Source organism: Malus sylvestris, chromosome 15 (genome assembly GCF_916048215.2).
Source record: "Malus sylvestris chromosome 15, drMalSylv7.2, whole genome shotgun sequence".
Classification (NCBI taxonomy): Eukaryota; Viridiplantae; Streptophyta; class Magnoliopsida; order Rosales; family Rosaceae; genus Malus; species Malus sylvestris.
The window spans coordinates 9,068,865-9,095,415 of NC_062274.1; the positions used below are offsets into that span (position 1 = coordinate 9,068,865).

Consider the following 26,551-nt stretch of genomic DNA (forward strand, 5'->3'; position numbering starts at 1 on the left):
TTATTATTACCTTGTAGATGGTGGTTATACAAGATGGTGGTTATACAAATGGTGAAGGATTCCTTGCACCCTATAGATGAATACCTTATCATTTATCTGAACGGAAATGACGAACACCTTCTAATAAGGAAGAATATTTTAACATGAAGCATTCTAAGGCAAGGAATGTAATTGAACACTCTTTTGGCTTGCTAAAAGGAAGGTGGTCGATACTAAGGAGTCAATCTTTCTATCTGATAAGGACACAATGTTGAATAATTACCACTTGTTGCCTACTACACAATCTTATTAGGCAAGAGATGTCTATAGATCTAATGGAGAATTTGCCAATAATAGAAGATGAACAAAATACATAATAAGGTGAATATGTTAGTAGTGTTGAAACATCTGACCAGTGGACTGCAAAGAGGAATGTCATGGCTCAGGAAATGTATAATGAGTGGAGAGCAATTAGGAAACAGCAACCGAACTAGTTATATGTGTTAATGATAACATTTTATTTTAGTATTCATTTTATAATGCATTTGTTGGATATTAGCAAAATGATTAAATTGCTCATCAGTGAATGTTAAAACTTTTTTATTGATTTGATGATATGCAAATTAATTGGATATTATGCAAATTGATTATTTGTATTGTATTTTAGTAAATTCAAATATTTTTTGTTTAGGTATGGATAACGACAATATTTTCAATGATACTCAAGAGCCAAAAGGAAGAAGGCGTAAATAGGAAGAATTTGAGGAAAAAGCATTATTATCCGCTCTTGAGGATTTTGTTGCTCGGAAGCAATGGTGTGACACCGGTGCTTTCAAACAAGGTACTTTGATTGAAATAGTGAAAGTTGTCAATGTTGTACATCCTCATTCCAATATAAAGGCAACTCCACATATTGAGTCAAAGTTGAAGAAATGGAAAAAAAACATATAGTTTGGTCGTTGACATGATAAACACAAGTGGATTTGCATGGAATGATGTCAAAAAGTGCGTTGAAGTTGACAGTGATGATGCATGGTAAACTTATGTGCAGGTTCATATCCTATTTTATTTATACATTAGTTATATTCTTGTTGCTATATTTGTCACGCATGCTAAATTTTAGTTTTGTTATGTTGATATAATCTTAGAAAAATAAAGAAGCTGATGGATGGAGAAGCAAACCTTTTCCACTGTATGATAGATTTGCATATATATTTGGAAAAGATCGGGCTACGGGTAATGTAGCCGAAACCCATGCTGAAATGGTGGAGGAACAAAGTCATGATCAAGTTGGTGCAAGTGATATTGGAGGTGAAAATTTTGTTTCTTCATTGAACCAACAAAGTCAACAAAGCACCTTATCTGAAAATAGCCAAAGAAAGAGGAAAATAGCTGTGGGAAATTCAAGTGATGGAACCGAGGCAATTATCAGTGGACTGAAAGATTTTTATGAAGAGGATGCTAATAGTAACTAAAGCTTTAGTTCAAGGTACTGCAGATCGTAGCGACATAGCTAACGAACTTGAAGCAATGAGTCTTTCTCTTATAGATCAAATTGATGCATTGTCTCTTATTTTGGAAAAAATACAAAATGTGGGAGTGTTCAGGGCAATCAAATCGGAACTCAAGAAAGTGTTCGTCCAAAGGCTTTTAAGCGACAAAGCAAGTGGATGAGTATATTATGTGATGCCTTTTGACATAGATGTATTTTATTAATCGTACAATCTTATGTTATGGCTTATAACTTAGCTTTGCACTATAAAGTATTTTGGCTAATGTTAACTAGGATTTTGTAAATTATGGATATCTACTTTGGAATGCTATAATATAGTTCACAGGCATTTTGTTAAATATCCTGGATGAAAGTTTAGTGAATGATGTTTTAAGAGTCAATCAATGGCAAAGATTGACTTGTCACAAGTATCTTCTTATGTACTTGTATTTGTTGGAGTTGCATGTATTGGGCATAATTCTTTTTCTTCTTTTGGGTGATAGAGTTTAAACCAAGCTATATTTGCAAATTAAACTCAATTATTTATAAATAGTATGTCCCAATTCTATTAGCAGACAATAGAAACAAAACAATTGTCCTCTTTTTTTAAGATTCATAAGATACATGGCAAAAATATACTTCAATTAACCCATATCATGAGATTTGTAGCATTACTCTATTACACAATGACAAAAATTTGTAGTCTTAGTCTAAGCAAACACAAATCTGGTGAACAATACTGTTTTTACTATTTTGCTTCTTAGTCCGACACTGCAACAAACGTTTTAGTCCAGTTTAGTCTAGTCTAAGCCAGTCCAGCTTAGTCCCTGCAGCTAGTCCAGTCCGAGACAGTCCAACGTAACAAACGGGCAGAGGTTTGAAGTTGCCCCTAAAGATGCTTAAACTTCATTATTGTTTATATTGCAATTAGAGTTGCGTGACAGAGAATATGTCTAGCATGTAAGCCAATATCACACTAAATAGAATGTTTGGTTCACCCATACGTCTCGGGTTCATAATTCCTTTTCCTAGATTATTGTCATATTTTCGAACTCTCCCTCTCCTTAATAATAAAAGAAAAATTGAAAAAATGGTTATATACTAATTGTATTGCACAGCGAAAAAAATAAACACAAGTGAGTCACAATTGTGTATAGCTAAAAATTATTCATCACAAGAAAATTAAATTTTTAAAATCAACAATAACATAAGATATGAGCTAAGTCACACAATGAACCAACATCATGAATTAATACTGTATGTACTCTCCGTGAAGTTGACTTTAAAAAATTCAACTTATAAATTAAAGAAAAAAATCACTAAATTATAGGTACTCTTTTTTTTTTTTGGTCGAAAAAATTATAGGTACTATGCCCATCCAAATTACTGAATATTGATTTTCCCAATGATATGAACATTTCACTAGGACGGCACCGTCGTGAGTCAGGTGACGACTTCAAGAAACTTCCCATGAAAATTGAATAGTAGCTGTTGTAGAAAGCAGCATTTGCCAGGTCAACCTTGTTGTTAGAAATTTTTATTAGGAATTTCATTATTTCGCATTAGTTATTACAAAAAGTTTCTTCACTTTATAAGATGGGGCTGAGCTCTAATAATTAAATTATTTAATTAACAATTTTCGGATATAATTAATTATTTTTAATTATTTTTAAATTTAATTAATTAATTAATTTTTTATCAACAGACTCATCTTTTCATATGAAGTTGTTGATATGAAAAAATGCAGAGCAAAGCACCCCACCGTGAAAGATGACCTCCAATAGACACATCCCATTCTTATACATGTTGCGAACAAGTATAAACCAATTATATATACATTCATCTGCATGACATTTATAACACAAAAACATCAAATTCTTCTTTTACAATCCTAAACTTTCTTACTGAGAGAACCACATAGAAATTAGCCAGAAGTCAGTCTTCTGGTGCTAGAATTCTAACTTAGATCGTTGAATCCTGATGAGGCAGACGTCTGTAGAACTACAAGCACTGAGTAGGAACAAAATATCAGTTTTAAAGACATTGCGGTACACAAACCTCGATTTTTAATTGGTATATTCAATAGTATTTCACATTGTTAATACTCTGTTATTTATTTATTAGCATATATAAAATTATTATTGGTGGTTGATATTTATCTAACAAACGTCAATTAGCAAAACTCCCTTGACCAAATAAATTAAAAACCACCAAGCCCAATTGACCCGCTGTGTAGGGACCAATTGACCTGCCCAATTCGAACCCGCCCCAGACGATTCTCTACTCTCCCATTTGAACTGAATTCTTGTCCCATTCCTTTCCCTAACGTTGAACTCTCTCTGATCACAGACACAGACTCCGACAGAGAGATTAGAGATGTCGGGTTCGGTCAAGAATTCGATATTGCCGGTGTCGGATCCTCCGAGGGACCAGGAGAGAGAGAGACTCATCGGAGCTGGCGACGATGAGAAGCTCTTCAGAGGATCCGCCATGACCAGACGTGGAGCCTACGCTGCAATCTCGTACATGGCTTGTGCAGGTAAATTACACGCCCCTTTAATCCTGTTATGCTGCAATTTTCAAAGCTTTTGATTCCCAGAAATTAAAGTTTCAAACTTTCAAAGAAATTGAAATTGGATATCAAAATATTTGAAGGAGATTGGAAGCTTTAATGGGCGAGATTGTTTTGATATGAATTTGGGTTTTTTGCATTCCTAGTTGGGATTGGCTAAAAGCGTTCGGTAGAAAAACTTAAATAATTTTTTTTAAAGTGTTTATAATAAAAGCTCTTCTAGCAGAAGCACTTATGGTTAGAAGTTATTTGCAATCCCAAACGGTGTGAAATTTTTAAAGAATGTGAACTTAGTTAATTGTTCCCATTTTGTTTGTAGTGATGTTGGTGATGTTCAACAAGGCAGCTCTCTCGTCTTATAAATTTCCAAGTGCAAACGTTATCACACTTTTTCAGGTATTTTCCCAAACGTATCCTACATTAATCTTTCGTCTTTTGGTCGGAATTTAAGTCTGCTGCCTGCTTTCTTGTGCTGTTCTTGTGTAAAGTTCATTTCTTTAATCAAAATTAAGACACAGTCTAACCTCATGGTGTAGTGGGCTTTGTTTTGAATGCTTTTCGTGCATAACTTCATGGTTTGCCCTGCATATTGAATAGCTAATGATAAAAAATAAGACATTTTCCTTTTTTATGGTTTCTACTGCAGATGATATGTTCATGTGGTTTTCTCTACACCTTGAGACGCTGGAAGATGATTTCTTTCACAGTAGGTGAATCTTCGATTATTTCTGACGACAGCACCACAACACTTGTACCATTAAAGACATTGAAGAAAACCCTTCCTCTTGCAGGAGCTTATTTGCTGTACATGGTACGCATTTTGTAATCTAGTGTTGATGGGTAACTATTGATCAGTAGCTTTCTTGTATTTGTGATTAATGTTTGCGCATTCATTTATTTCTCCTTGAAAGCTAGCCACCATGGAGTCTGTCCGTGGAGTAAATGTTCCCATGTACACCACCCTCAGAAGAACTACCGTGGTATTTACAATGGTTATGGAGTATGTTTTGGCTGGGCAGAGATATACAGCTCCCATTGTTCGAAGGTAAGTGACCCCTTGTATGTATGTAACTTATTCTGTATATGCTGATGATAATATGTATAGAATCTGCTCTTCTAAATATACGTAAAGAATTATATACATTTTGATTGGATGAAAGTTCTGAATGCTAACCTGTTGGCACTTTTGTTTGTGTTCATGAATTGGTCGAGTGAGAGTTTTGTATTATCCCATGAGCGAATGTGATGAAGAATGGTTGTACATTATGTGTTTACTTTATTGGCCATCTACCTGATTTTCTCATTTAACTGAATATTTTAAGGTTGTTATCAGTGTCGGCCTGATTGTTCTTGGTGCATTTGTTGCCGGATCTCGGGATTTGTCATTTGATGCCCATGGCTATGGTGTTGTTTTCTTATCCAACATCACGACAGCAGTATATCTTGCAACCATAGCCCGTATTGGTAATACTTTAACATTTTATCTTTGGAGAAATCCAGTGGATTCCACTTTGCTGGTTGACAGGTTTCTAAGATATTAACTGTTAGTTTCTTTTTGTCAGGGAAATCCAGTGGCCTTAATAGTTTTGGCCTCATGTGGTGTAACGGTAAGCTAAAACATCCCAACTCAACTTGTGCCCTTTCGGGTTTTTTTAACTTGTGGAAAAATATATATTTTTATTTAATTGAATCAAGCTGTGACACATATGGTATTGTTTCTCTATGATAGGATTCACATGCGGACCGATTTTGCTGTTTTTGACTTTTATTAGTGGTGACTTGAAGGCAACAATCGAGTTTCCTTATCTTCTTTCACCTGGTTTTATGGTACATTCTTTACCAATGCCACTCTTCTCTGCTAATGCATATACACACTTAATAGTCCAAAATATTTTTTTGCATGGCTTTGTGTCTTGGTAGCTTATAAGCTATAAGCTATACTTATTTAAATATGTTATTGATTGGTACAGTTATTCCCTTTTATTGCATCGTTGTTGAAAGGTGGTTTAGTTTATTGATATTTTCCAGTTTTCTTTAAAGTAATTTTACCTGCAGTTTGGTTCGTGGGTTTCATGACTATGATATTGTTCTAATGCGATATTTGATTTCATGTTGTTATTTGATAACTCAAGACAAATCTTCCATGTTTCATGTAGAACTTCATTGATTTTTTTTCGCCCCCAGCTGTCTATGTGGCCTACATGAATTAGTGTTATATAGTTGATATATGGTGAAAGTGACGTGTTTGGACTTGCAATTGTTGCGTCATGTTAGTTTAAGTTTTGAGAACATCCGGAATGAATTTCAAAGTTTTCTCCATGTAGCATTTTACATCTTCCCTACGGGTTTTTTGGCATTTCATAGAATTCAATTGACATCAATTGCTCAAGTATAATAAGCTTATTCTTCTTGCATTACTTAAATATAACTTCCAAGTAACTTCTGTGGTTTTGATTGAGATCCACTGTTGTTTCCTATTTTTCTTCCTCCTTTTGGCAGGCGGTCTTGCTTTGTTCCTGTATACTAGCCTTCTTCTTGAATTACAGCATATTCCTTAACACAACTCTGAATTCAGCTCTTACGCAGACAATTTGCGGTAACTTGAAGGTTTGTGTAGCCTATAGTTCTGTCTCTTAGATGTATTGACAACATAAGTTAGCAGCCTATATGAATTTCTCCAGGTGGTGTGGCCATACTTTTATGCGTGTGAATAATTTGAAATTTGAAAACGTGAAGCGATTGAGGTAGCTATGTTATGGCTCATTTGATTGAGCTTTCTTAATGTCGTAAATGGATCAAATGGATATGAAAGTTACTTTAATTCAGAAAATAAATGAATAAAGGTACATTGTTTATATATGCGACTCTGATATTGAACAGATATCTTCATTAACGTAACATTTCACATCTCTTACATTTTCTGGTCACTAAACTGCTATAGGATTTTTTTACCGTTGGACTTGGCTGGATGCTATTCGGCGGCCTTCCATTTGATATTGTAAGTGCAAACTATTCTCTGCTCTAATAAAATCACTCTTTCACTATTTGATTTAGAAATTGACGCGTTTTAACTTTTTTATTTGGCAGTTGAATGTTATCGGTCAATCTCTCGGTTTCCTTGGCTCTGGGTTGTATGCCTACTATAAGCTCATAGGGAAGTAACATATTCAACAAATGTCTAGTTCTCTCAACTGAAGACGATTAGTTGCTGCCCTTGTTTACACCACCACCAAATTTGAAATTGCGATTACGAGGCTCTTGGAGTGAGATGTGCAGTATTAAGACCGGAGACATCCGCTCAGTGGTGGATTTAACTGTTAACTGGAAACGGAGTGTACGTATTCTTCCATACCAACCAGCAGGTGTTGGAAACAACGGCTGCACAATTTGGCATTGGCAGCTGCTTGCTGATTTAGTTTGTTTGGGCTTTGTCATTGTATACCATGAATATTTTCCCTTCTTCCAATATTTCGGTCACATATGCTCAAATTTTGAAGCGACGGTAAACGCAAAATGTAGTTTCATATATACTGTTTATCGTAGGTTTTTTGTTGGAATTATATTAGTTGTGCGTGTATGCAAGCTCGTGTTTTTTTTTTTAGTTGTTGATGCACAAAACCTGAGGTCTTGGACAACGTAAATCCAACCGTGAATATGCAAGAAATGTAAATAACAGAAGATGTATCGTGGTTCATTCTAATGTTTGGGCTACGTTCACACTGATATTGTATTTCTCTATTTGTGCGAGGATTGAGAGGGTGAGAGCTTTGCTCTGAATATGAGGGGATGTGAGGCTTATGGCCTAGCAATTGGCCTAAGAATTGGCATCTCCTAAGAGCAAGTCCACCGGAGCAAAAAGAGCCCAGCACCAAGTGGAAAAAACAGGCCGGGACTCAGCCAATCCACTCCAGCCTGTGTGTTTGCCTGGCACCTAGCCCAAGCTGGTCTCCAGACCAGCCCATTTTTGACAGACCTTGGGACCGGGCTGTTTGTGTTGTTAAGCCTGGCGTGTGTTCTACACGCGGGCGTCCTAGTGAGTAGCAGACAGAAAAATCAGAGGCGGGGCCCAGCCTTGCAAGCGCATTAACCTTTCCCCCCGGGTGGGCGACGTGGCCCAATCCAACGGCTAGTTATTCTAGACCGTTGGATTTCCAAATGTAAAAAAATTATTAACGGTCCACGTTTTTTCCTCCAAAAAATTAAGAATTTCACTTTTAAAAAATACATAAATTTTTTAATAAATTTAGATATTATTATTATTTTATTTTTTATAAATCCAAAAATTAAAAATAAAATTATTATTTTATAATAAAAATATAATATTTTAATAAAATGGACTAGGCTATTTTTTGTTAGGGGTGGAGATGCTTTGGCCTATTACTGTTCACTGGAGTATATTACTGTTCACTTGAGTGGATAAATGCGCTGGGTGTTGGCACAAAGTCCTTAGGGGTGGATTTGCTCTAATGAGGAGAGTGATGGGTCTTTTTATAGAACAAGAGCTCCTCACTTATTACATATTTGCCCCTTCATTTATTGCATAATTACATTTGAGTCATCCGAGTATTTATACGAGATCTAAATACGGAGGCCTTAAGTATGGTACAAACAGTGGTCCCTCAAGTCTTCAGTCAAGAGTTTTTTGGCTGGAGACTTAAAATTCAGTCCATGTGTAGCCGAAGTAACTAGATGTCATCTTGAACTGATGCTCGATATGATGCGGTGCCCAATCTGAAATGATGCTCAACTAGAAGTAGCACATGTTGCAAGGTTGCTAGGCTTGTGGCTTATGTTGCCTTGGTTGGCTCGGCTTGTGGCATTGAAGGTGAGAGAGTCCCTTTTATAGAATAAGGGCTCGTTCCTCAATACAAAAAATGATGGGCTAGAGTTGGTGCTCGCGGCGAGACGGTTGCTCTGCAGGCGGCGATGCTCTCTAATAATGGTGAGGGAGTCCCTTTTATAGAATAAGGGCTCGTTCTTCAATACATAAGTGATGGGGTAAGAGTTGATGTTCGCGGGGAGACGGTTGCTCAGTAGGTGGCGATGCTCTCTAATGATTGTGAGGGAGTTCATTTTATAGAATAAGGGCTCGCTCCTCAATACATAAGTGATGGGCTAAGAGTTGATGCTCGCGGTGAGGCGGTTGTTCAGCAGGCGATGATGCTCTCTAATGATGGTCAGGGAGTCCTTTTTATAGAATAAGGGTTCGCTCCTCAATACATAAGTGTTGGGCTAAGAGTTGATGCTCGCGGCGAGGCGGTTGCTCAGCAGGCGGCGATGCTCTCTAATGATGGTGAATGAGTCATTTTTATAAAATAAAGGCTCGTTCCTCAATACATAAGTGATAGGCTAAGAGTTGATGCTCGCGGCGAGGCGGTTGCTCAGCAGACGGCGATGCTCTCTAATAATGGTAATGGAGTCCCTTTTATAAAATAAGGGTTCGCTCCTCAATACACAAAATAATGGGCTAAGTCCCTTAAGTATTTTTTTATGAGGCCCAATATATGGTACATAGTGTAGTCCTCCAAGTCTTCAGTCAATAGAGTCTATTAGCTGGAGACTTCAAATTGAATCCATGTATGGGCCGAAGTGGCGGTTGTTCGGAGCCGGTATTTGTATACTCTGCACTAAAGCTTTGTAGGTGAAGCTTTGCAAGTGAAGCTTTGAAACTAGAGCTCTGTAAATGAAGCTTTCGAAGCTAGAGTTTTTATAAATGAAGCTTTTGAAGCTAGAGTTCTATAAATGAAGCTTTTGAAGCTAGAGTTCTGTAAATTAAGCTTTTGAAGCTAGAGCTTTTGTAAATGAAGCTTTTGACGCTAGAGCTCTGTAAATGAAGTTTTTGACGCTAGAGCTCTGTAAATGAAGCTTTTGAATCTGATTGACATGAGTGATGTTCATGGATGTTGACATGAGTGATGCTCATGAATGTTGACATGAATGATGGTCATGAATGTTTATGTATGATTTGACATGAGTGATGCTCATGAATGTTTATGTACGATTGATATGAGTAATGCTTATGTATAATTTTGAAGTATTGGACGTACTTTTGATCACCTGGTTGGTGATAATAACGGCAGGCTGCTGAATAATTTTGGAGTACTGGGCGTACTTTTGATCACCTGGTTGGTGATAATAACGACAAGGTGCCGAATAATTTTGGAGTACTGGGCGTACTTTTGATCACCTGGTTGGTGATAATAGAGGCAGGTTGCCGAATAATTTTTTGTAGTACTAGACGTACTTTTGATCACCTGGTTAGTGATAATAGAGGGTCTGGCTCTTTTGGGCATATGGGCATTCGCCTTCCACATAACATTCTAGCCCATTATTTTGGGCTTGCCTTTTTTTAATTTTTTTTATTACCCTATGATGGGGTTATACAGATATCTCTGAAAGATACAAAAAATAAATTACATCATTCAAAAATAAATCCGACCCTCTGCTCAATGAGTCACGCCCATAATTCCATTTTCTGCATGCCATCACCACCGCAATTATGTCTACTTCATTTTATCTTCTTTTGCTTTCTGCTTTTACTTTCTGCTTTTCTTTCTGTCTCTCCACCTGGCAGACAAAAGGAATCGTGATAGAATTAATAGGAAGCTTATCTTTTGCTTTTCTTGATCTCCCATTTCCTTGCTTTTGCTTTCTGTATTCCTTTTCTCTAAAGTGACAGCACTTGCTTTTCTTGATCTCCCCGCTCCAATAAAATTCACCCCTCTCTGACTCATCCCTCCTCCCTGGCCCTGCTCCATTTTTTTAGCATATATAATAAGTTATGACTCTTCCTCATTTTTCTTTTTTTTAGCAGGTGGCATACATCTTCTTTTCTCTTTTCTCTTTTTGTCTGGATAACTGTTTTTGAGCCCATACATGCTTCAGCGGGAAGTCCTTGCAGGCCACGCCTTACAACTTTGAAGTAAGAGCACTGTTCATGGTCCTTCCTATACTTGCTGTAAAGAAGAATCACAGCTAGGCATTCGAAAACCCAAATATGGCTTGACCCAAAGATGGAGACAACATCTCCATCAACCATTGTCCGCCACCCAAAGTGAGTAGGCGAGCTCTTCACCAAAGCATTGCCAGTGGGCTTGCAATCATGGATGTGCAAGCCGTGGATGATAATATTTATAACAAATTAGATTGTGATGTATCATCCATTAGCAATGTGAACATTGACTCTGTGACCATCAATGGTCTTAAAGCTGTTCATGATGAGCTCATGCTTCAACTGTATCACCATGTCTCGCTTGAACACAATCCAGAGAGGCTTGGTCTGGATGACAGCATGGCGAAGAGTACCAAGCTTGGGGTTAATAAGATCATCATCATTAGGGTCGGTGACAACATAGAAGTGTCCGTCGCGCCCACCAATGGCATTTCTCCCAAAACGAATGCCACAGTCTGCAAGACGCTTACGGTTTTTATGCCAGTTGGGATCACAGCGCCAGCAGTCATCGATTGGATTGCCAGGTCCACACGAGAAGTAGCCCAGCTTCCTCATCTCCGTGCTGTTACAGATACCATGGAAGAAAATGCCGATAATATCGCCGATATTATCGATTTTTCGCGCAATGGATATTTAAATAGGTATCTGAATGATTTTCGTCAAAATATCGCGATATGTTTTTTAACGGTGCAATCGGAGAAGAACTCCGGAGATGGTGTGCCTATTCCCGAGCCGATTTTTTTCCCAAAAACCTTGCAAAAACACGATTTTGAACTTAAATTTCACATATAAGGTTCAAATTTCACGCATGCAAGAGGTAATCAACATATGTGATGTCGGTCAGAGGCTGAATTTCAATGGAATCTCACCTGAAAACTTGTTATCTTCGAGTCGAAGACGAACCAGAGAGCTCCATCAAAACCAAGGTCTCGCCAGTAGCCACCGGCCCGAACAACCACGAAGAACCCGAAGGGCGTGGAGCGCGGCCATGAGGGCGATAAAATTGCGGTGAGTCAACATAACGCCTTTGACATGGCCGGTGGTGCCGAAGGGCGTGGAGCGCGGCCATGAGGACGAGATGGTGATGGTGATGTTCCTCGCGCAGGGAGATAGGTGCGTGCGATTTGTGTGTGTGTGCTGCGGTGTAGAGAAGAGAGATGAGGAAGATATGAGAGAAAGAGCCGAGAGGGAGACAGAAGAAAAAGAAAAGAAAACAGAAAGAAGAAGAAAAGAAGAAGGGAGTCACGGGGGAACAGAGAGAGAAAAGAGAAAAGTGGAGGGGGGCTGCCACGTGGCCACTTCAGAAAGAAAGGGATCCAATGTTTTGGATCCTGATTGGGTAGTCAAAGAGGACCAATTTGATATATTAAAATGTTTAGGGGATAATTACACAAATATATCTTTATAAATAGGCGTGGGTGTTACATATTGCCCTAAAAAACTCCAAGTAATTACAATATCGTATTAGAATTGTAATTGATCCTTGTTAGATTTGGTTTAGAAATTCTATGTAATTTAGTGATTGTTTCATATTAGGTTTAGATTTGAATATTTTACTCCATTCAGATTTTAAAGGATTATAATAGATTTAAAAATTTATGAATTTTGATGAAGTTTAATAATTTTTAAAATTTTTATGTAAAATTTTAAGTGAATTCCCTCAAATTTTCAGGAAGCGATTTGAGAATGTTTAAAATATCATGTGAAATATTTATAATTTTTTCGAGTTTCCCAACTTTTTAAAAATCTCTTCGAATCAATTCCTAAATGAATACATTTGGAATGTATGAATTTCTTAAAAATCATGATCGAATACCCCTTAAACTTTAAAGAATCACTTAAAATCCTGATTAAATGCCCTTAGATTTTTAAGGAGAATTAAAATGTTTATAAGCCCCAATTGGATGTACCGCTTAATTTAACTAATTGACACAACACAACACAACCAGTTAAGATTACAAATTAACACAAAAGACGACTTGATGCGAGGTAATATCTAAAAAACTTGCCGCAATAAGCCCCAATTGGTGTGTTTAAACTTCTTTAATTAATTACTACATATTTTCTACACTCACAATGTTTGTCAGCTCGCTATATAATCAACTTAATAATGTTAAATCCATCGTGCAATGCATTTCCTTCCAATGTTTTGTGATAAACTAATAGATAATTGACTAAATAAACATCCTGCAAAGTTTCAATAAAAATTTCCAAGTTTTTCTTACAATTTCCATGGTTTTTATGTAATTTTTATCGATATCGATATTATCCCGATATTTTCATCGATATTTCCGTGTTTTCGGACTACCGATATTTCCGATATTACCAATATTTTCTTCCTTGACGGATACTCATGTCAACCATGGAAGCAATCTCTTCTGGGTCTTCAACTGCATGTTTATTGAATCCTTCATCATCATCAGCCATTCTGGCCGCCATTGATGAGTTGCTCGAGCTCTGCAACTCCTCTGTTCCTTCATTGCTTTTGTGAAAGATCTCGGAGACCATGGCAGCTGCGAAGCAACACACGAGAAGCACCGTCACGAACGCACCGACCCATTTCTTCTTACCCTTAAACACTGCCATTGCAATTCCTCTCTCTCTCTTTGACTCTCTCTGTAAGGAGGAGGGAATGTGGGAGCAGAGAGAAATTAAAGACGCACATACAAATGAAGGTATAGAGAGAGAGGGGGGGAGGGAGAGGTGGTTATGCTTATGTGAGCTCAGATCTGCTTGACAGCTTCGACGCGGAAGGACTCATTGATGCCGAGGAAGCTTCCCAGAGCTGGAGAAATCGGAATCGGCTTCATAATCCCGATGGTGGGTTTGGGCTTGGTCGAAACACCTGCTTCCTTGGGCTTAGCCTTCGCATTTGCCTTTCTCTTTAACTTTGGAACAGTACCAGTGGCGGGCTTTGAGGAAAAGAGAGAGATGGGTGGAGAGGGATATATGGGTTCTTGGGAGGTGAAGCAGAACCATATTTGAAGATTTTTGTTATTTTGATTTTTTTTCTATGATTTTGGAGCAGCCATGGGAACAGCCTGCTGAGATCTGCTGTGTTTTGGTGGGGGTTTCTGTAGATTCACGGTGGAGGTGAAAAAATGAAAGAGAACCGACACAACTTTTCGTATCGATTCCCACAAACGGCGCCAAATGTTGATGCACAAAACCGGAGGTCTTAAAACAACGTAAATCTGACCGTAAATCTGCAAGAAATGTAAATAACACAAGATGTATCGTGGTTCACCCCAATGTTTGGGCTATGTCTAGACTGATATTGTATTTCTCTATTTATGAGAGGATTGAGAGGGAGAGAGCTTTGCTCTTAATATGAGAGGGGATGTGAGGCTTATGGCCTAGCAATTGGCCTAAAAATTGGCATCCTCCAATGAAGAGAGTGATAGGTCCTTTTATAGAACAAGGGCTCATCACTTTACATATTTGCCCTTTCATTTATTGCATAATTACATTTGAGTCACCCGAGTATTTATACAAGATATAAATATGGAGACCCTAAGTATGGTACAAACATTAGTATATCGATATTTTTACACCATGGAGGGGGAGTTTGGCAAAGACACACAATGAGCAGCCTAATTTGGTATCAAATTCAACATTCATAAAATTCGAACCTAAGATCTCTTACTTCTAAATTAAAAGAAATACCATCAGATCTTAGTATGGAATGGCCGAATCTCGTGCTTCTGTTAAGGCACAACACACAATACCAATTCCGAGAAAAAGTATGGTTTATTCCATGTAATTCTTACTCTTAACAAAAGTTGTTACGGAACCAAACTCGTGTACCTCAAATTCTGGCAGCAGAGAATGACCGTTGGACTATCTTTTGATCATTTAGGTATTGGTTGTCTAAGATGTATTGGTTGTTACAAAAAAAACAAAAACAAAAAAAAGTAGAGGGAAATATCTCCCTCTCCCTTTCCCTCTCGCTCACTTTCCCTCTCCTTCCTCTCTCTCTCTCTCTCTGTCTGGAATTGCCTCCGACAAAAGCTCCGAAACTCTAATCTTACAATGCGTGTTCTTCTTCCCTAAGAATCTAATCCCTCTTTATTTTTCTTATAACTTTTGAGTCCTTTTTTGGTGAATTTGGAGCTCCTTTTTTTGTGTGTATAAGGCGATGGTTGAGGGGTTTGTCCGGGAGAAATTCGTAGAGCTATTATGTCGTATAGCGCGCTGAGAATTGACGATGATGATTTTATCCCAGTTGGGCGGTCGTCGATCGAACGGCCTCTCCAATTCTCTGCCGTTTGTGCCGTTGCTACTCGTCGATGGCTTCTCCCGCAAGAGCTTGTCGTACTCCGCGCTTCCTCAGGAGCCTCTCCGGCTCTCCGTTCTCAAATTGGATGGCTCTTGCTTCGGTACTCTCTCTCTCTCTTCTCGTTTCTGAAAATCTATGGTGCATTGTTGGTGGCTTGTTCGGTTGCTGAGAAAGTTTTGGAAAACTGACTAATTTTTTTGTATTTTCTCTTATGAATTACAATTTGATTCTAATCCTGGGAAGGTATTTGAAATTTTCCCGTTGCTGTTGTGCATTGCGCCTATTAATTTCTAATTTCATTTTCTAGGCATGTCTGTAATTCTCTGTCACGATGGTTAATCCCGTTGCTGCCTGCTTGGTTGCTGAGAAAATTTTAAGAATGTAGGAGGTCATTTTATGTACATTGTTCTTAAGGTTCCCTTGGTTTTGAAAGACAAATTTTCGCCCCACAAAATTTCAGGGCCAATATATGATTGATTTGATTTGATTTGATTTGATTTCTTCATATCTAATTCATTATATGTACATTGTTCTTAAGGTTCCTTTATTTGTTTTTCTGGTTGAGAATTGCATGAATCGAGATGTTTTTCTTTCTTTCCTTGTTTTTTTTTTCTGGCGAGTTGCATGAACTAAGATCTTCCCTTTCACAGATATTCAAGTTTCCATGACAGCCACTATTTTGGAATTAAAGCAGGCAGTCGAGGCCGTTTTCAGTCACATGCCACAGAAGGGACCAGGAAAAATTTCATGGTATGTTCACTTTATCCATTTAAATATTTTGGATGAGAAGCAAAAGCTGCAAAACCATATAATCACAGAAATTTATCTTTGTTAGCATTCAGATGTGAAGCTTAGCAGTTTTTATACTTTTGAGTTGGTAATTTCATTACACAACCGTATTCGTATCATTAACGATGTTCCTTGTTTAAATATGGTTCATGGAGGCCACATGTGTGGGGTCATTTCTGCTTGTGCTACGATAATCAGAAGCTACTTGTTGAAACTGATCATATCAAACTTTATGGCATCAAAGACGGTGATCAGGTATGCGGCAGATCAAATTTATCGTTTATCCAGTTGGCTACTATTATGCTTGGTTTGGTGTCCTTGAAATTGATCGTTGGTAATTTGGGTTGTTTAATTGGATTTTGCCACTCCAAGTTCACTTCCTCTATCCCGCGTCCTCCCCCATGTCTGCATGTCTTTTACTTAAGAGTCTGATAACATTGTGTTGTCTTCATGTATGTCAACTGGTGTTGTTTGGTATGTGCAGCTGCATTTTGTCCGGCATGTTTCAATCAACTACAGCATGACAAAGAGCCAATCGTCAAAGAAAGGGTTCCTTGCTTTAAAACAAAACACAACGTGAGGCTCTCCCTATTGCCATTTCTCTTTTATAAGAATTTTTAGCACAAAAAAAAAAGAAAATACCGCAGTTCCCTACACAGATAATAGGAACCATCGTTGCCAGGCCCTGCTTCTTAACCGCGTTTCTCTGCTGGTCTTTTATTTTTCAATCGTGTTGTGTACTTGTCAATTCAATATGTGCAGGTCAATGTTGCGATCATTGAGCTTTCAAGAGGAAGACCCGACTGACATTGAGAAAGAAGAGAATGGCAAAGACGTAGAACAGAATGACGAGGTATGTTATGATTCTGATCACATCAAGAATCCAAAGTACCCGCATTGCGATGACGAAGTTTCTATCGAACACAATGAGAGCAGGCTGCCCTTCTTATTGGGAGAATGGTTTCCATACTCCAAACTGTCAGCTGTAGGAACAACATCTAAAAGAACTTGGGCGCCAAGCATAGCCAGTGGGTTGTTGCTTGGGTTTAGGAAGATATTTGTGCTTTGTTTCGAGAAACGCGATAAACGGTCTAGTCGAAGGGATACTTGGAGAACAGATTAGCGCTACAGTATGGTTTCTATCGCTACGGGCCTAAATTGATTAGATAGTATGATTAAAATTACATTAGGCCTTACACTCTACAGTCATTTGCCCGCTTATATAAATTTCATTTTCTACTGCTCCCATTCTCATCACCTGAAAAGTGTAGCTGTAAAGGTTTTGGAGCCAAGTCAATGTACATATAGGAGGGATTTTCTTTTCAAAGCTTCGTGACGAGAGAAACTTACCTGCACCAGGGATGCCGTAGTTACACAACTTAAAATCAATCACGCATTGCTATGTGTTTTTGCTTTCCCATATATAAGTGTGATTTGACTTACAATGACGCCACTGTTGAATTCCACACTGACTCCAATTTCTCCATACTTGGGATTCAAAACCTACTTGGGCCTGGACCAGGTTTGGATGATGGGCTATTTCATATTTGTGTCCAAGGTGCCAACTTTTTGGGTCCTCATGTAGGACTGTCACAGTGCCACTCATCACTCACCACAAACTCCTTCCCCCTTTTGAATCCATAAAATCCTCGTAAATGTGTGGCAAGGAATTGAGATAGCCCTCCCCAAAGATTTACCCTCACAAATTCACAACCCCTCAAATCCCCAAATCCAAAAATCCCAAAGAATTCTCAAAATCCCAAAATCCAGAGAACAGCACAGGAACCAGCAGAGTCCTCCGCCATGGCCAACATGATCATGGCTTCCTCCAAAGTCCCCATCTCCTCCTCCCCTTCTACCCCAAACCCAAAACCCAGAATCCCACTCCAAATCTCCATCCCCAAAATGCCAGCAAACCTCCCGAAGCTCACAAAGCCCCAATTGGTATCCCTATCCTCCTCCCTCTCCGCCATCGCCGCCGCCTCGCTCGCATTGGCGCCACCGTCCCTGGCGGAGGAATTCGAGAAGGCGGCCCTGTTCGACTTCGACCTGACCCTCCCCATCCAGATGGTGCAGTTCCTGCTGCTGATGGTGGCGCTGGACAAGCTCTACTACAGCCCACTGGGGAACTTCATGGACGAGAGGGACGCGGCCATCAGGGAGAAGCTGGGGAGCGTGAAGGACACGTCGGAGGAGGTGAAGCAGCTTGAGGAGCAAGGCATCGCCATCATGAGGGCGGCGAGGGCGGAGATATCGGCGGCGCTGACGAAGATGAAGAAGGAGACGCAGGGGGAGGTGGAGCAGAAGTTGGCGGAGGGGAGGAAAAAGGTGGAGGCGGAGCTGCAGGAGGCGTTGGCGAAGTTGGAGGAGCAGAAGGAGGAGACCATGAAGGCGCTTGACTCACAGATTGCCAATCTCAGTGACCAGATTGTAAAGAAGGTCCTTCCTCTCTGAGTTTCTTGGGTTTGTTTTTCGCGTAAGGTGTGAATTGGAATGGGGGCAAATGGGAAATCGGATTGCTGTGTCTATGATTATATAATTGTAATAATAATATTTGTATGTTAATTGAATGAAATTACTGTGTTTTTTCTTGTTCTGGTTTAATAGTTTGTGGATGTGTAATTTGAATAACCGTGGGAAGAAAGGATTCATGGGATTTGTACAGTGTTGGAGAGGATTTTCGGTGGCCGTGAACCCGATTCATGGAAGTAGATCGGGTTGGATGTATAAGGTGAGCAGAATAGAGCAGTGAGTGATAGAACTGTCAGCTGTGGGTTCGAATCAAAGAGAAATTCTAGAGAATGTTTTGCTACCTGAAATTTTTTTTATCGGGCGGATTCCTCCTTTTGCTCCTCAGCCTACCGGATATTAGTAGCCTGTTGTTTCCCTCCCAAGGGCATGTTCTTACGCGTTACTCACCCGTCAGCTCTACTCCTTGCACCTTTCCCATTGTCCATTTCAAGAAAGGGTGTGCTATCTACACATCCCAAATTATTTATCACACATCATTTGTTAATTTCTATTCGTTGATCTTCTTCAATTCATCCGATATGACGGTCGAAAATTAGAAAGATATGTAAGAAGTAAAATGGGCCTTTCAAGAAATTAGTGGTAGTTTTGTTTACCCATACGCTAATTGAAATTGTTTCAAAGTGATTTTTTATGATGCTCTAGAAGACCGGGCACTTAGGGCATTTTATCATTAAACCATTGATAAAAACAAAAATTTAAGAATCTAAGAGTCTGTTTGGTATTCTACTTAAATTCAACTTTTTAAACTCAAAAACAATTTTCAAGTTTTAAGCATTAAAAACTTGTTTGGTAAGACTATTTTAAAAAACTGAACTCAAGACTAACTAAAAAATATAGTTTATTATCTAAAAACACAAAAAATGAGTTTTTAAAGTTTTACTCACCCATTTCTTTTCTCTTTCTCCTCCCATCTCACTCCAAATATATCTCTCTTTTCTTCTTTCTCTCTCCCCCTTCTCTTTTTTTTTTTTTTTTTTGTTTTTTACATTTTTCGTCTCTCCTCTAATCCACTTTCTTCATTCTCTTGTTCTTTTTCTCACTCCTCTTCCTCTCTATCTCCTCCGATCTTCCCACTTCTTTCTCCTTCCTCCAATCATCTCTCACTTTCTTTCCTCCTCTCTCCTCTCTCTCTCTCTCAACCCCCTTTTTATGGATCTTTTTGTCCAATTTAAGTTGTAAGATTTAAAAATTTTAAATCGCATACCAAACAAGTTTTTGAGTTTTAAAGAAAATTGTTTTCAAGAAAAATTCTTAAAAAATGTTTTAAGAAATTATAAAAAATTTCAAATAAGATACCAAACAAGCCCTAAATTTTTTTAAAAAGATTCGGAATATCCTTTACATTGGACCATCATAAAATTTTTGGTATCCCGATGCCTGTGAATACCATAGGTTTCAACATGAAAAAAATGTTATTCGTTCGGCCCAAAATAAAGCAAAGATGCATCACTGTAGGTTTCAACATTTTCTGGGCCCAAAGGAACAGGGCTTCGGTACAAGAGGAGATCTCGTACAAGAGCAATATGTACCTTTGGATTATATTGCTGCATGTGATTTGCAGACTTGCAGAATCAGCTTTCCCTTTATCTATTCACCAATGTGCGGCTGTGCACATGTCAAAATCTTATTTATTGAACATAAATAAGGCTCACAATGAGCCTAGAAATATATTTATTGCCATGACAAGCGATGAATTGCTCTGATAGATTTAGATTAATGTAGACTTAGATTAAAGTAGTAATATTGAACCCGAGTTGCATCAAGTGACAAACATTAATTATTCCGCTGCTGGTGTGGAAGCCAGACTTGTGACCAGGAGAAGGCTGAAATACCTCTGTGAGTCTTCCCGACCCCTGTAATAGGTGAATAACCTTGAATTGCTACCAATTGTTTTCTTTTTAAAAAAATTAAAAAAAATAAATACCCTTGGAATCACGCATGTGTAATGTGACAGATTTACCCAACAACATCACACAGTTGTGTTCAATCACAACACCAACAAGTTTTAACCATCTTGTTTTGCACGTAAACCCTAAACAATAATACAGTTACACGTATGCCACATGTATACATATGTATGGTTGCTAGTCAAATAGACAAATGGGTAAATTACATTTACAAAAATATAAAATATTTTCGTATTTATTTAATCAAATTATATTAAGGCATGGAAGAAGGAAATGAAAGTAACATTTTCACCATTATTGTCACTTCCAAAGGTTTTACCCTTGTCTCACAACTAACTTACCCATCAGTCATCACCACCGTTTATTAAAATACAAGCGGGACAGGTGTGTCCAAACGAAACAATCCAACTAACAACAATTCTTCCTCGTTTTTTATATTTTGTATCTTTTATTTTCTTGCCGTCATCTTGTTTTTGAATTCAACATCCAATAATTGAACGTGATTAGTTGCTTCTTAAACTCCTCCTCAGCTTCTTTCCCGCAAGCTCAAGATTGATTGATTGAATAACAAGATTGGTCAAAACTTCTTTTGCGTGCAGCAAAAGGCACAATCGCAATTGTTAAAATTTAATTGTGAAAATATAGTTTTTTACTTACTTATCAATCTAATTCATATAAATCAGGTTATATAATAGTTTGGATTATTAAAGACAAATCTTTGAGCAAAATACTTACATGGAATTGGTTTCCTGCTACTTTATTATTTTAGTTTAATAATTTAGTTTTACGTGTAAATTTTTTTTACTCTAAATTAAAATATCATCTGACAATAAACTCGCTATATGTAAATTGATTTCGTGAGCAACGATGCATTGCTCTTTATATCGTTTGTTTGGAATATTACTTATAATCGAACGGGAAAAGAAAAAGGCAAAGAAAAAGGAAAAGGATAATGAAAGAGAATTAAGAGGGGGCCCAGCAGCTTCACCGATTCTAGCCCAACTAGGACTTGAACTAGTTCTCATTTCGTTTGTTGTATATACTATTATTACTCTCTCTCTCTCTCTCTCTCTCTCCTCCCTCTCTCTTTCATTCTCTCTGAAGCTCTCTCAGATTCCAGACCTCTCTCTCTCAGACTGAGTGGTGTGTTACGTATGTAAAGTTCACTCTAAATTCGTCGAAATATCAAACTCATCGGAGCTCATCACCAAGTTTCAGTGAGTATTTATTAATCTCCATTAATTCTTCTTTTTCTTTTTCCTTTTTTGGATTTATGGTATTCTTTTTAGCTTTTAGTCTCTGTTTGTTCCGTTGAAATTTTTTCATTGTGCTATATGGCTCTTGTTTGATTAGTTTGTCATGGGAATGATCAAATCGGTGGAACCCAATTAACTTTTGCGTTAATGGGTTACCAAAAAATTGTGAAAGGTGAATCGGTGGAGTTAAATTTTCCCAGTAACCAAACAGAGTCGGTCTGGTTTCTGGGAAAATTGAAGAATCTGAAGGGAGATAAAGTTTGATGCTTTTTTGGGTCAAAAGAACAGATGAAGGAAGACAACTGATTAATGCTTAGTTATGAAGTGTGAGGATTTTAGCTCTCTGGGTTTTCTGGTTAAGAAAATCCTAAATACAACGTCTGTGATCATATTTTTTATGCATCCCATTTCCATTGATTTCTTCAGCGTTTGAATTGCTTTGTATGTGCAACTATTGCGTGTATTTTCGTTCGCAGTCGGTTCACTTGTAGTCCCTTTGAGCATGAGTCCTCTATCGATGTAGGCTAGATGAAGAAAGAAGGAAGGGGACCTGATATAGTCCCAAATAATTTGATTAACATACGCTTTTAGTTTGCAATATCTGAGTGTGCTACTTCGCCCTTGGTTCAGTGAATCAGTGGCATAGCTCTGTTTACAAAAACTATCTGCTGTCTTGCGATGAGAAGATCATAGGAGTTTTTGTGTATTTATGTATTTATATGATTTTGTGTTAATTTTTTTTTGTGATGGTGGCGTCCATGCAATATTTTGCATTGTCTTCAGGTCGAGAAATGGCTAAACAAGTTGTTGCTAACCAACCGTCAGCTTCATTTGAGTACGAGCTTTTAGATCGTGATTCTGATGGCCTGAGAACTATTGGAGCCTTTTCAGAACAGACAAGTCCTTGGATTGAACCTGTAAAATTGAAACTTAGACACAGAATTGGGAGGGGACCCTTTGGTGATGTTTGGTTAGCAACCCATCATCAGTCAACAGAAGATTATGATGAGTATCATGAGGTGGCTATCAAGATGTTCCATTCAATCAAAGAAGACAACATGAGGGCTGTGTTGGATAAACTGGCTGATATTTTTCACAAATGTCAAGGAGTTGGCGGTGTTTGTTGGCTATATGGAACTTCAATCATCAGTGGAAAGGTGAGACACTTTTATGTATTTCGTGCACTATAAGGAGATTTCGGTCCTGCCTGTATGATTTCTAGCTTGCTAAAAGCAATTTGGGTTTGTGCACTCAGATATGCATCATCATGAGATTATATGAGGGATCCGTTGGTGACAAAATGGCACAACTCAGAGGAGGGAAGCTCTCACTTCCTGATGTTTTGAGGTTAGTTGGGTCCTGATTAGACCATTAGCAATGCTTAAGTTTATTATTTCCCAAAGATTTTGGTGCTCGATTTTTACTTGTGCTATTGGTTACAGGTATGGGATTGGTTTGGCTGCGGGGATTCTTGAACTACACTCCAAAGGCATCTTGGTTCTTAATCTTAAACCTTCTAATGTTCTTCTGAATGAAAAGGACCAAGCAATTCTTGGTGATTTTGGTATTCCTTATCTATTGCTTGGCGTACCATTGATAAGCTCAGATATGACTCGGAGGATTGGAACCCCAAACTACATGGCACCTGAACAATGGCAACCAGAAGTAAGAGGTCCAATATCTTTTGAGACCGACTCGTGGGGTTTTGGGTGCAGCATTGTGGAAATGTTGACCGGTGTCCGTCCTTGGGGCGGAAAATCTGTTGATGAAATATCTTATTTAGTTGTTGGAAAGCAAGAAAAACCAGACATACCAAGTGGCCTTCCTCCTGCAATAGAGAATATTCTTCTTGGTTGCTTTGAGTACGATTTGAGGAGTCGCCCTTTAATAACGGACATATTGACTTTATTCAAAAGGTATGGTTCCTCTACTATGTTTATAATTTTGTTCTGAGTCTTTGAGAAGAGGAGTTCTTTTCATATAATAATGTCATTCTTCTTACTAACCCAAATAAGAATTAATGCATAGGAAGCAGGTCACTTCATTATGTCTAGTGTAGGATCAATACTTCTGTAAACTTAGACCCCTTTTCTCAGTATAAGCAATCTTTTAGGTCCACCATAAACAGCATCGTCATCTAGAGAATACGCTTGCATTTTACAAAGTACAAACAAAATCTTGATGGTTCTTGTGGCAAGTCAGATTAAACTATGCAAGCTTTTTGATATTGAAAACTTTATAAGCCCAGCATGGTCCACCACCAATATCACCGATATTGTCCCCACTTAATCATCTAGCGTCAGGTGTGGGGTTTTATCAAATGGCCTCGGTGATATTAGGGGTGAAATCTCCAATATATTAATTGCATTTTTTTTTTGGTCATATGCCTGATCTGGAATCCTATTCTCCGATAGATATTATTGCTTAATTTAAGTAATTATCATGTGATTATTACGTGGTTGTGGAAGCAATTTTACCTTATGAACTACTTACTGTAGTTGTATAGGAAGTAAAAATTGGATAGAAAATAAAAACATTTTACAATGATATTTTCCGACTGAAGTCAACATTTCATTTTCCATAATTGATATGAGAAGTTGCATGTCGGGTTATCTCTGCTTAGTTGTGTTTTGAAGAAACCATTGCATAAAGAAAAGTTCTGTTCGCCACTTTTACATATTTGATATTAACTGCTACCACACTAGCAGCTTGCAGAGTACAATCTCCAGTGATGGAGACTGGACGGGTCTTGGGATAAGAACAATCAAGGAAAAATCGAGTAGCATTGGCTACACTGAGTGGTTCCTTTCAAAGGATCAACTGCAAGTGGGTGACACGGTGCGTTCCAGAAAGCCACCAAACTGCTGCAAGCCTGAAAACATGCATATTCCAGAAGGCACAGTAGTGGGTGTCGAACATGATGCAGATCAACATGGGTTTGATTTGGTGAGAGTCCATGGCATCCATGACCCACTGAGGGTTCATGTTTCGACTCTGGAGCGGGTCACTTTTGGCTTGGCAGCTGGTGATTGGGTACGCTTGAAGAAAGAAGACAAGAAACACTCACCAGTAGGTATTCTTCATTCCATCAATCGTGATGGTAATGTAGCTGTTGGATTTATAGGGTTGGAAACTCTCTGGAAGGGAAATTCTTCAGAGTTTCAGATGGCAGAGTCCTACTGTGTGGGTCAGTTTGTCAAGCTGAAAGCTAATGTATTGAGCCCTCGATTTGAATGGCCCCGTAAGAGGAAAGGGACATGGGCCACCGGGAAAATAACGTGGATCCTACCAAATGGGTGCCTTGTTGTCAAGTTCCCGGGAATGCTGACCTTTGGGGAAGAGAACTCAACCTTTGTAGCTGATCCTGCTGAAGTGGAATTGGTTACGTTTGATACATGTCCAGGAATAGTGAAGAAGTACCAACATCTTGAGGATTTTCATTGGGCAGTGAGGCCACTTCTGGTTGCATTGGGCATATTTACAGCCATGAAGCTAGGCATTTTTGTTGGAACAAAGGCGGGGGGGTCCAGGGTGAAGAAGCAACAGAGCGGTGCTACTCCGAATGAGATTCAGCATACCGATGGTCAGAATTCTGGAAACCCGGCGTGGATTCCTCCTAATATGAAAAATATCCTTTTCAGAGAAGGTGTTACCACCGGTCCTGCTCGGTAGTTTCATGCACAGTTCATCTGCCCAGAACTAATTTTAAGTTCAACCATACATATATGCTGCAACTAGTTTGTTGGGTATCACTAGGGCATTTTACTGTTTAACTTAAGCTGGAGAACAGCGTTACAAACCGGACCACTGTCGAATTTAGGGGCAAACATATTCGCTCTCTATGTATATATAAATGTATATATGTTAAACTAATTTGTGTTGATCATCTCTACTGTATTTTAATATTATCTTGGAAGCTTATATCCATAATTTTATGGAGATTATTTCCGGGAAACTGGTGAAGGACAACCTGACAATCGCGCCTGAGAGATTCTTTCTTGCAATTGGGACGTAGCTTTGGGTGGCTTTAGTGGCATCACCGTCTCAAGGTGTTTGTTATGGGAATTGGATCCTCTCCTGAGCACAAGCTCAGGAACCTGCTGACTAGCGCACGTGGGTTATTGGAGTTTGATCTAACGGCTACAATTATTATAACTTTTAAAGGAACCTTCTGCTCCTGTTTGTAGCCGCTGTATCAAAATCCAACGGTCCACGTGCGCTGGGCATGAGGCTCCTGAGCTTGTGCTCAAGAGAGAATCCAATTCCGTTTGTTATGTGTCCAAAAGTGCATTGCCTATCTAATAGATGCTTGGCATGTGGTTTTTGCTTGCAATGAGAGTTTTACTTTAACACGCATGTCACTCTTTGTTCTCTTCACTCATTAATTGAGAAACAAAACATAAAGCACATGTAACCATGAGACTTTCAATTATCTTAGGTCTCACTCTTTTAATGTTCTCCACGAAATTTCCATGTGAAACTAACTTCAAGTACAAGAAAATCAAGTTGTGGCACAACGGAATCGAATATAAACAAAGAAAATAGGAATATCTGTTGATCTTTTATCTTATAAGTACATTATTTTTATCCAAACTTAGTTACACCCTGGTCTAACGAGGAGAAAGGACTTACATGGCACATATATACCGCCACGATATCGTTCCTGCGACATTTGTAAGATTCTTTGCCATATATCCTTGTTTCTTTGGCATGGGACATAACGTGACAGTGTAGCCATGTTTTGTAGGTTGTTCTCCTGCATATGTCAAACTGCAGTTGAAAGAAGCCAAGCG

The 26,551-nt window shown here is 38.5% G+C and overlaps 4 protein-coding genes and 1 pseudogene across 4 annotated transcripts; 4 read left to right on the forward strand and 1 right to left on the reverse strand.

Annotated features, from left to right (window-relative positions):
• The first annotated feature begins 3,700 nt into the window (after window positions 1-3,700).
• On the forward strand, window positions 3,701-7,603 carry LOC126601620 (UDP-N-acetylglucosamine transporter UGNT1). Its single transcript, XM_050268347.1, has 10 exons — window positions 3,701-4,010; window positions 4,363-4,439; window positions 4,690-4,854; window positions 4,955-5,088; window positions 5,377-5,507; window positions 5,606-5,650; window positions 5,773-5,870; window positions 6,543-6,650; window positions 6,985-7,041; window positions 7,131-7,603. Exons 1-10 carry the CDS (start codon window positions 3,848-3,850, stop codon window positions 7,203-7,205), a joined length of 1,053 nt encoding a protein of 350 aa, XP_050124304.1. The 5' UTR covers window positions 3,701-3,847; the 3' UTR covers window positions 7,206-7,603.
• Window positions 7,604-10,773: 3,170 nt separating this feature from the next.
• Window positions 10,774-13,692, reverse strand: LOC126602636 (probable pectate lyase 1). The gene is given in 2 exon segments (XM_050269555.1): window positions 10,774-11,564; window positions 13,341-13,692. Coding segments are annotated over 2 exon segments (1,032 nt in total). The 5' UTR covers window positions 13,582-13,692.
• A 1,210-nt stretch (window positions 13,693-14,902) lies between these two features.
• On the forward strand, window positions 14,903-17,304 carry LOC126601726 (uncharacterized; annotated as a pseudogene).
• A 410-nt stretch (window positions 17,305-17,714) lies between these two features.
• LOC126601727 (ATP synthase subunit b', chloroplastic) lies at window positions 17,715-18,654 on the forward strand. The gene has a single exon (XM_050268475.1). The coding sequence runs from the start codon at window positions 17,867-17,869 to the stop codon at window positions 18,515-18,517; it is 651 nt and encodes a 216-aa protein (XP_050124432.1). The 5' UTR covers window positions 17,715-17,866; the 3' UTR covers window positions 18,518-18,654.
• Window positions 18,655-21,538: 2,884 nt separating this feature from the next.
• On the forward strand, window positions 21,539-25,688 carry LOC126601725 (E3 ubiquitin-protein ligase KEG). Its single transcript, XM_050268474.1, has 5 exons — window positions 21,539-21,719; window positions 22,542-22,915; window positions 23,014-23,105; window positions 23,201-23,674; window positions 24,467-25,688. Exons 2-5 carry the CDS (start codon window positions 22,550-22,552, stop codon window positions 25,428-25,430), a joined length of 1,896 nt encoding a protein of 631 aa, XP_050124431.1. The 5' UTR covers window positions 21,539-21,719; window positions 22,542-22,549; the 3' UTR covers window positions 25,431-25,688.
• The last annotated feature ends 863 nt before the right edge of the window (window positions 25,689-26,551 follow it).